Raw genomic sequence first — 9,975 nt, 5'->3', positions numbered from 1 at the left:
TATATCCATTTGTAAATTTCTTATTTCCTCATTGCAGCTTCCTGTCCCACCTTTTGTAGTGTCATGTGGGCGGCACGGTAGCACAGTGGTGAGCACTGTTGCTTCACAGCTCCAGGGTCCCAGGTTCGATTCCGGCTTGGGTCACTGTCTGTGCGGAGTCTGCACGTCCTCCCAGTGTCTGCATGGGTTTCCTCCGGGTGCTCCGGTTTCCTCCCACAGTCCAAAGATGTGCAAGTTAGGTGGATTGGCCATGATCAATTGCCCTTAAGTGTCCAAAAAGGTTAGGTGGGGTTACTGGGTTAGGGTGGAGGTGTGGGCTTCAGTAAGGTGGTCTTTCAAAGGGCCGGTGCAGACTCGATGGGCTGAATGTCCTTCTGCACTGCAAAGTGTATGTATGATTTGGATCATGCTAAGGGCTCCCCTCAGTATTGAACCCCCCCCAATTAGAGAAAATCTTGGCCTAATTGATTCATTTTAACATCTTGAACACTTCCAAGTAAACCCTACAAGCACTCAAGCACTGGGATTTATTTCTTAAGGGATAGATTCGAAACGTGAAGAGGTTATGCTAAATTTGTATCGGCTGGGCCCACCTGGAGCACGATGTATAATTCAGGTCACCCTTTTAGAAGAAAAAGATATTGAAGCAGGTTCGAGGGTCCAACTGAATAACGAAAGGCTTACTGCCAGCAATCTGGGGGTTTAACCTAGCGGGAGAAGTTGGACTGAGTTGCCAACCCTCCAGGAATGACCTGTGTTGTGTTCTGCTTCTTCATGTAGCATAAGCTGCTTCCTCGATGTATGCTCTGACAAAGGAAGGTTCAGACTTGGAGATAGGTTTAGCACATTTATTAGCACATTTATTGAACAGTTAACAATTCTCCTACTTGAGTTTGACTCTCCTGCTAATCTTGCTATAGTAACTCAGTCTAACCAGTCTGCTCTAAGCCACGTGGTGGGTGTGATGCTTCTGATCTGCCCTGTCCTTCTCTCTGAGTGTTGCCTGTGGAAAGAGAACAGAGCATGTGTGCCCTGTCCTTATATATGGGTTTTGTAATGCCCCCTTGTGGTAGTGTCACCTCTGGGTGTCTTGACTGCCTATTCTAAGTGTTCATTATCATAGAATCATAGAAGTTAGTTGTATGTCTGTGTGTCATTACATCCCCGGTGCTCCCTCTAGTGTTTACTTAGTTGTAGTGTATTTACATTAACCCCTTATGTATTTACAGTGATGCATATCACCGCAACCTGGAGATGCAGGAATTGAAAATCAATCTCCGGGACACTGCTGGGGTAACCCTGGAGAGACTGGATGGGAGGGTTCAGGCTAAAAGTGTCCTTTTTTCATTTAAATACTTGCTTTTGTCGGTCAATGAACTATATGGGAGTTTTAGTGAACCGAACAAGGTGGTCGCACAGCAACGAATCACCCAGTTGGGTCATGAAGAGTCTGTCCGCTTCGCAATTGGCCGAGGGAGGGCCATGTGTGAGGAGTGGATGGGGTGGGTTGGCCAGAGCTTGGGTGGGGTTGGGGCAGAATAGGAGGACTGGGCAGCCTATGGCAAAACCTCCAGGATTCCAGCCAAGCAGAGTCGCCAACCCGGTAGGAAGGAGCTGGGTCGCTATTCTCTTCAAAGGAGGCGGCGGAGGGGTGACCCAAGGTGATGGATGTTTCTGATACAGCGGACAAGCGGAGAATGTTCCCTCTTGTGGGGAAGTGTCCAATTTGAGGCCGTCAATATAGATTAGTCACCAACAAATCGAACCGGGAATTCAGCAGGAATCTCTTTGCCCAGAGTGGAGACAATGTGGAGCGCCCTCTCGCAGGGAGTGGGTGAAGTGAACAGTGAAGATGCATTTAGGGAGAGGCCTGTTTAGCTCAGTTGGCTGGACAGCTGGTTCGTAAAGCAGAACGAAGCCAGCAGCGGCGGGTTCAATTCCCGCACCAGCTGAGGTTACTCAACCTCGCCTGGGACATGGTGACCCTCAGGTTAAATCACCACCAGTCACCCTCCTCAAAAGGGGAGAGAGAGAGCAGTCTATGGTCATCTGGGACTATGGCGACTTTACCTTTAGAAAGGGGGGAGAAGAGGGTTACGCAATTGAGCTTACAGGGGAGGCATTGCTAGAACATTTCAGAGTGCCTTTCAGAGTGAGTCACATTAACATGGATCTGGAGTCACTCGTAGGCCAGACAGAAAATTTCCTTCCCAAAAGGGGCTTTAATGGGGTTTTGCAGCAATGAACGATAGTTGGCCACGGTCACCATTACTGAGACTGGATCAAGATGTATGCCACCATCTGCCATGGTGGGATTTGACCCCGTGCCCTCAGAGCATTACCCAGGGCCTCGGGCCTACTCCAGTGACATTACCGCCAAGCCACAGTTGCGATATAGAACACAGAACAATACAGCGCAGTACAGGCCCTTCGGCCCACGATGTTGCACCGAAACAAAAGCCATCTAACCTACACTATGCCATTATCATCCATATGTTTATCCAATAAACTTTTAAATGCCCTCAATGTTGGCGAGTTCACTACTGTAGCAGGTAGGGCATTCCACGGCCTCACTACTCTTTGCGTAAAGAACCTACCTCTGACCTCTGTCCTATATCTATTACCCCTCAGTTTAAAGTTATGTCCCCTCGTGCCAGCCATATCCATCCGCGGGAGAAGGCTCTCACTGTCCACCCTATCCAACCCCCTGATCATTTTGTATGCCTCTATTAAGTCTCCTCTTAACCTTCTTCTCTCCAACGAAAACAACCTCAAGTCCATCAGCCTTTCCTCATAAGATTTTCCCTCCATACCAGGCAACATCCTGGTAAATCTCCTCTGCACCCGCTCCAAAGCCTCCACGTCCTTCCTATAATGCGGTGACCAGAACTGTACGCAATACTCCAAATGCGGCCGTACCAGAGTTCTGTACAGCTGCAACATGACCTCCCGACTCCGGAACTCAATCCCTCTACCAATAAAGGCCAACACTCCATAGGCCTTCTTCACAACCCTATCAACCTGGGTGGCAACTTTCAGGGATCTATGTACATGGACACCTAGATCCCTCTGCTCATCCACACTTTCAAGAACTTTACCATTAGCCAAATATTCCGCATTCCTGTTATTCCTTCCAAAGTGAATCACCTCACACTTCTCTACATTAAACTCCATTTGCCACCTCTCAGCCCAGCTCCGCAGCTTATCTATATCCCTCTGTAACCTGCTACATCCTTCCACACTATCGACAACACCACCAACTTTAGTATCGTCTGCAAATTTACTCACCCATCCTTCTGCACCTTCCTCTAGGTCATTGATAAAAATGACAAACAGCAACGGCCCCAGAACAGATCCTTGTGGTACTCCACTTGTGACTGTACTCCATTCTGAACATTTCCCATCAACCACCACCCTCTGTCTTCTTTCAGCTAGCCAATTTCTGATCCACATCTCTAAATCACCCTCAATCCCCAGCCTCCGTATTTTTTGCAATAGCCTACCGTGGGGAACCTTATCAAACGCTTTGCTGAAATCCATATACACCACATCAACTGCTCTACCCTCGTCTACCTGTTCAGTCACCTTCTCAAAGAACTCAATAAGGTTTGTGAGGCACGACCTACCCTTCACAAAGCCATGCTGACTATCCCTGATCATATTATTCCTATATATTCATATATTCTGACAGAGGCAGCAACATTGGGGAGGAGTCAGGTACCTGTTCAGACGAAGATCCACTGCAGACAGGAGCAATCCCATCCAGCGGCACAAATGGTCTCCCCCCCCCCCCACACACACACACCCACATGCTCCGCGCAAAACTGGTATTGTGCAGGCTTACGGTAACAAACGGCACAACAGACATAAAATGCAGCGTGTAACTCAAACACAACATTCACCTCAGGAAGAATTACACCCACCATCTTAATAAACAGTGTAAAAAGGATTAATCTGTACATTTTTATTTTTTTTATTTATTACAGCTTAACCACAAGAGCAGAATTACAAAATAATCACCCTGAACCCTTGCCCTACAATGGGGGAAAGGATCCATTGCTCCATATAAATCTCTCCCAGTCGGAGCTAGTGCTATTTACAATGAGCTGCCGACTGATTGCTACAACAGCCAGGAGCTGAAATCCCAGGGAAAGGCGGCGAGAACATAGGCATCAGACTCAATATCCCACCCCCCAGTTATGGAGGAAAGCACCAGGGACAAATAATCAGGTGCGGAAGAGAAACAGGGTCAAGAGAGAAGTGGATGCGCTCCTGCCCAGTTGGGTCATGAAAGACAGGTAATTGAAGGAGGTGGGATTGGGACGTTCGGAGAGATGGAGGGCAGGTGGGATTGGGATGTTTGGAGAGAAAGAGGACAAGTGGGATTGGGACATCTGGGAAGGAGGGCTTTGGGATTGGGACATGGGGAGAAAGCGGACAGGTGGGATTGAGGTGTTTGGGGAGAAAGTGGACAGGTGGGATTGAGGTGTTTGGGGAGAAAGCGGACAGGTGGGATTGAGGTGTTTGGGGAGAAAGCGGACAGGTGGGATTGAGGTGTTTGGGGAGAAAGAGAGAAGGTGGGATTGGGACATTGGAGAAGGAGGGTAGGTGGGATTGAGGACTTTGGGGAGAAGGTGGGTAGGTGGGATTGAGGACTTTGGGGAGAAGGTGGGTAGGTGGGATTGAGGACTTTGGGGAGAAGGTGGGTAGGTGGGATTGAGGGCTTTGGGGAGAAGGTGGGTAGGCAAGATTGAGGGCTTTGGGGAGAAGGTGGGTAGGTGGGATTGAGGGCTTTGGGGAGAAGGTGGGTAGGTGGGATTGAGGGCTTTGGGGAGAAGGTGGGTAGGTGGGATTGAGGGCTTTGGGGAGAAGGTGGGTAGGAGGGATTGAGGGCTTTGGGGAGAAGGTGGGTAGGAGGGATTGAGGGCTTTGGGGAGAAGGTGGGTAGGAGGGATTGAGGGCTTTGGGGAGAAGGTGGGTAGGTGGGATTGGGGGTTTGGGGAGAAGGTGGGTAGCTGGGATTGAGGGGATGGGGAGAAGGTGGGTAGGTGGGATTGAGGGGTTTGGGGAGAGGGAGGGTAGGTGGGATTGAGGGCTTTGGGGAGAAGGTGGGTAGGTGGGTTTAGGGAGAGGGAGGGTAGGTGGGATTGGCGGTTTGGGGAGAAGGTGGGTAGGTGGGATTGAGGGGTTTGGGGAGAGGGAGGGTAGGTGTTATTGAGAGGTTTGGGGAGGAGGGTAAGTGGGTAGGTGGGATTGGGGAGAAGGTGGGTAGGTGGGATTGAGGGGTTTGGGGAGAAGGTGGGATTGAGGGGTTTGGGGAGAAGGTGGGATTGAGGGGTTTGGGGAGAAGGTGGGATTGTGACAAGGAGAATAGGTGGGATTGAGGAGTTTGGGGAGAGGAAGAGTAGGAAGGATTGAGGGGTTTGGGGAGAGGGAGTGTAGGTGGGATTGTGACAAGAAGGAGAGTAGGTGGGATTGAGGGGTTTGGGGAGAAGGAGTGTAGGTGGGATTGAGGAGTTTGGGAGGAGAGTAGGTGGGATTGTGACGAGGAGAGTAGGTGGGATTGTGACGAGAAGGAGTGTAGGTGGGATTGTGACGAGAAGGAGAGTAGGTGAGATTGTGACGAGGAGAGTAGGTGGGATTGAGGGGTTTGGGGAGAAGGAGTGTAGGTGGGATTGTGACGAGAAGGGGAGTAGGTGGGATTGAGGGGTTTGGGGAGAAGGAGAGTAGGTGGTATTGAGGGGTTTGGGGAGAAGGAGAGTAGGTGGGATTGTGACGAGAAGGAGAGTAGGGGGGATTGAGGGGTTTGGGGAGAAGGAGAGTAGGTGGGATTGTGACGAGGAGAGTAGGTGGGATTGTAACGAGAAGGAGAGTAGGTGGGATTGAGGGGTTTGGGGAGAAGGAGAGTAGGTGGGATTGAGGGGTTTGGGGAGGAGAGTGGGTGGGATTGAGGGGTTTGGGGAGAAGGAGTGTAGGTGGGATTGAGGGGTTTGGGAGGAGAGTAGGTGGGATTGTGACGAGAAGGAGAGTAGGGGGGATTGTGACGAGAAGGAGAGTAGGTGGGATTGAGGGATTTGGGGAGAAGGAGTGTAGGTGGGATTGAGGGGTTTGGGAGGAGAGTAGGTGGGATTGTGACGAGAGGAGAGTAGGGGGGATTGTGACGATAAGGTGAGTAGGTGGGATTGAGGGGTTTGGGGAGAAGGAGGGTAGGTGGGATTGAGGGGTTTGGGGAGAAGGAGAGTAGGTGGGATTGTGATGAGGAGAGTAGGTGGGATTGAGGGGTTTGGGGAGGAGAGTAGGTAGGATTGAGGGGTTTGGGGAGGAGAGTGGGTGGGATTGAGGGGTTTGGGGAGGAGAGTGGGTGGGATTGAGGGGTTTGGGGAGGAGAGTGGGTGGGATTGAGGGGTTTGGGGAGGAGTGTAGGTGGGATTGAGGGGTTTGGGGAGAAGGAGTGTAGGTGGGATTGAGGGGTTTGGGAGGAGAGTAGGTGGGATTGTGACGAGAAGGAGAGTAGGGGGGATTGAGGGGTTTGGGGAGAAGGAGAGTAGGTGGGATTGTGATGAGAAGGAGAGTAGGGGGGATTGAGGGGTTTGGGGAGAAGGAGAGTAGGTGGGATTGTGACGAGAAGGAGAGTAGGTGGGATTGTGACGAGAAGGAGAGTAGGTGGGATTGAGGGGTTTGGGGAGGAGAGTAGGTGGGATTGAGGGGTTTGGGAGGAGAGTAGGTGGGATTGTGACGAGAAGGAGAGTTGGTGAGTTTGGAGGGGGAAGGGAGAATGGAGGCTCAGCTAATTTACACAGAGGCTTTTTGGTATAAAGACCTCTGCCCAACAATGGTTCCAAGCTTTCTAACAGACATCAGAGAGCTCAGGTATCTGTGCGACCTCATCTCCATCCCTTCCCCTCCTTTATCCCGGAGCGTTTGCTCCTGCCCCTGGGAGAGGGGAACATGGTTTGACCACAGTAACAGGCCCATTCGACAGGGAAGGTGAAAATATCAACGGTGGTGATACAATTCTGGGGGTGATACCAGGGAGTGAATCCTTGCAGACACTCTGACAACAAGGGGCCCATTTCCTCGCTGGACCTTTTAAGAGATCAATTCCTGCTCCTCTTCAGGGGTCTAATCCAACCTGGCGGTGCCCACTGTCGCTCGGGAACCGGTTCCATGACTAGGCAGAATCTTGGCCATTTGGCCATATTGGCCCCATGTATGATCTCAGACAATGAGACACCATGTGATCAAGCTGACACATATCAAGCCCACACACACACACTCTAACTCATTAGCACAGGTAGACCCATCCCATTATTAGCTCAGGAGGGGACGGGTTTGTTGAGCCACATGTCGATCAGTCAGGCCTACTTAACACAGGCCAGTTCCGGAGAGGGGGCTCCACTGAGCAGTGAGAGGTCTCTGGGACTTCAAGACAGGGAGGGGGGCGCGCACAGCTGGACTTGGCAGGGTGGGCATCTGCCACTGCCAATCAAGCTCCGCCCACAGCTTCTATCCAGCCTCCAACGCTACACATTTCCAGACAGGGGCAGTGGGTACCGTGGCCACCTTGTCCAACACTGGCTGGGGAGACGGAGATGGGTGCGCGCGTACGTGTGCGAACTCAGTATATTTGCTCAGCTTATGGGGAAGAGGGTGGGAGAGGATCAAAGGTTGGTATGAACATGTCGGGAATCAGGGCACCCTGCTGCTTTAACATTCCAACAATCCCAATGTTATCAGCAGGCAACGAGTCCCAGGCCGGGTACAACGCGTTCAGTCAACACGTACGCAGCGGAAAAGACCGAGGACCCCAGGCCCACCCTAGAGCAGGTTGGCAGCTGCTTCCCAGCCCTACCCTTTCGTCATTGACTGGCCAAGACCCCTCGCTTGCCCAGTTCCTCGCTGGCACAGCAAAACACAACAGAATCTGCGTGCTCGGGCTCAATTCAATGGGTAGCACTGGGCCAAGGTGTCGTTCGCTGGGAGTTACCCTGCATCACTAGTGCCCATAGTCTGTGCCCTCCTCCGACACCGGGCATTGACCCGTTCCTCCAGATGGAGTGGCACTGGGCAAAAAAAATAACACTTCGAGAAATGTGCGATTGGCACCCTGGTGGGCACAAACAACAGAACAATAATCTGTGGATTCACCACGGGTACCAAATTTTCACCTGGGCACTCCTGCCTGCCCTCCCCATCTGGTAATTAAAAAGCGTTGGTTGAATATTGTTTAATACAAGGAATATCCTTCTTACACCCCCACACGTGCACACAGCAACCCCCCTCCCCCACCCCTTTTTCTGGTGCACTCCTTCAATCAACCCCCTCAGCCCTTCATCCTGTCCCCTTCTCTCTCATACCCCAGACTGAACCAAATAGATGGGGGGCGTCACGTTACGCCCCCCATCCCCTCCTCTCCTCTAGGTAGAAGGGAGGTGGATGCCACTGCGTTCTGAGTGGAGCTGATCGTTCAGAAGGCCGGGAGGTTGCCCCACGCGCACACACATCTCATCCAGTGGTGGGCGCTGCGGGGAGAGGTCACATGTGCCTCTTCATGTGAAGGGCCAGGTGGTCAGACCTGGAGAATGCCCGCTCGCACAGGTGGCACTGGAAGGGCCGGTGTCCCGTATGCTTCCGATAGTGGCGGGTCAGTTCATCGGAGCGGGCAAACTTCCAACTGCAGCCTTCCCAGGTACATTGATAGGGCTTCTCACCTGCAATGGAAAAGACACCACAACTTATGTTACAGAGGGAGACATGCTCTCAAAGTTTTTCATCTTGTACTCAGAACAAACACAAGAATGCCAAATTTCAAAGGAAGCAACAACTTATACTGCATGAGAAAAAGTTGCCGATTTGTTGGCAAGTGGATTCCGATTGGTCAAACTGTTGTCATGGAGAATGCACTAAGGAACTATTGCTCTCCACGCTTCAATTTGTTTTGTTTGCATAGGACAGGTCACTGCAGATGAAAATCTGTCATTTCCAGCAGGTGTAAATAGCGAGCCCAATTGAGAATCTTAAAGTTCACCATTAGTGTAATTTTTAAACACGCTCAGGATTGCTCAACGAGTGCTGTCCAATCGCAGAATCCCATCTAACATTAGGCATTTAATTCTGAGTTTTGCAAGCACGGATTGGTTGAGTGGGAGCAGTATCGGAGATGGGAGTTGGGAGCAAGTATCCGACACAGAATACAGTACATGGCTGGCCCAGAGGCCGAAGGGCCTCTTTCTGTGCTGTAAAGCTCGATGACTCTATTGTGAACAGCCAAAGGGATATGCTGATTGATACGATCGGTGGTCATGGGACTTACAGCCAACATGCCTGGCATCACATTGACACTGAAATGCTAGGGTTTCGGTGCCTGTTAAATGCCTGCCAGAGTTCCCCTTTATCATGGATGCATGAATGTCAACGAAGAACTGGGAGCAGCTCATGCCTTGTCCAGTTGGTTCACATGCTAACATTGAGGAGGGGGGTCCAGTGTGAACATTAACTCACCATCAAAGAGGTTGTGGAGAGTGGTCATTGCGCATGGAACCGCAAACTGCATTTGAGAGAATTCAAAGACTGGTACGTGGAGGAAGCAAGGCCTAGAAATCCTGGAATAAATTCAGTGTCAGCAACAGATTCCTGCTCCCAACTCCCACCATATTCCGTGTCAGATTCCAGCTCCCAATTCCCACCCATATTGTGTGTCGGACCATATTCTGGAGCACCATTCACAACCTGAAAAGCCAAATTCTTTTTGGCTGCAGCAATACTTTACATAGCAAGCTCCCACATACAGCAGTGTGATAATAACCAGGCAACCTGCTTTTGAGTTGTTTGTGTGTGTGAGGGGGGGGGGGGGATAAATATTGACCAGGAAGAACTCCCAATGCTCTTCTTCGAAATAGCGGACGGTTCTCTCACGCACCAGCTGGAAGGGCAGCTGGTGCAGGTCTCGCTCAGTACTGCTCTGGTGCGTCAATC

General features: G+C 51.1%; 2 protein-coding genes across 3 annotated transcripts in view; both read right to left on the bottom strand.

Moving 5' to 3' along the window:
• Positions 1 to 3,949: 3,949 nt before the first annotated feature.
• Positions 3,950 to 7,994, bottom strand: LOC140403243 (uncharacterized). The gene is made up of 3 exons (XM_072491010.1): positions 7,988 to 7,994; positions 6,269 to 6,782; positions 3,950 to 5,941 (listed from the first exon to the last, which is right to left on the bottom strand). Exons 1-3 carry the CDS (start codon positions 7,992 to 7,994, stop codon positions 5,212 to 5,214), a joined length of 1,251 nt encoding a protein of 416 aa, XP_072347111.1. The 3' UTR covers positions 3,950 to 5,211.
• Positions 3,950 to 9,975, bottom strand: part of LOC140403295 (Krueppel-like factor 1) — a 48,526-nt gene continuing 42,500 nt past the window's right edge. For both annotated transcript variants that reach the window (XM_072491113.1, XM_072491112.1), the window contains one exon: positions 3,950 to 8,711. In XM_072491113.1, coding sequence (XP_072347214.1) covers positions 8,536 to 8,711 — 176 coding nt within the window. In that variant the 3' untranslated portion in view covers positions 3,950 to 8,535. The remainder of the gene's footprint in view (positions 8,712 to 9,975) is intronic.

This window comes from Scyliorhinus torazame, chromosome 27 (genome assembly GCF_047496885.1).
Source record: "Scyliorhinus torazame isolate Kashiwa2021f chromosome 27, sScyTor2.1, whole genome shotgun sequence".
Classification (NCBI taxonomy): domain Eukaryota; kingdom Metazoa; phylum Chordata; class Chondrichthyes; order Carcharhiniformes; family Scyliorhinidae; genus Scyliorhinus; species Scyliorhinus torazame.
The sequence above is the reverse complement of the archived record's forward strand: the minus strand, read 5'-3'. Positions and strand labels throughout refer to the sequence as shown.

What these genes read in the sequence shown, in the direction of transcription:
- LOC140403243 (XM_072491010.1), bottom strand. An exon ending in CCCAAACCCCTCAATCCCAC is followed by an intron (nt 5,942 to 6,268) that starts CTACTCTCCTCA and finishes CCTCAATCCCAC; the next exon opens with CCACTCTCCTCCCCAAACCC.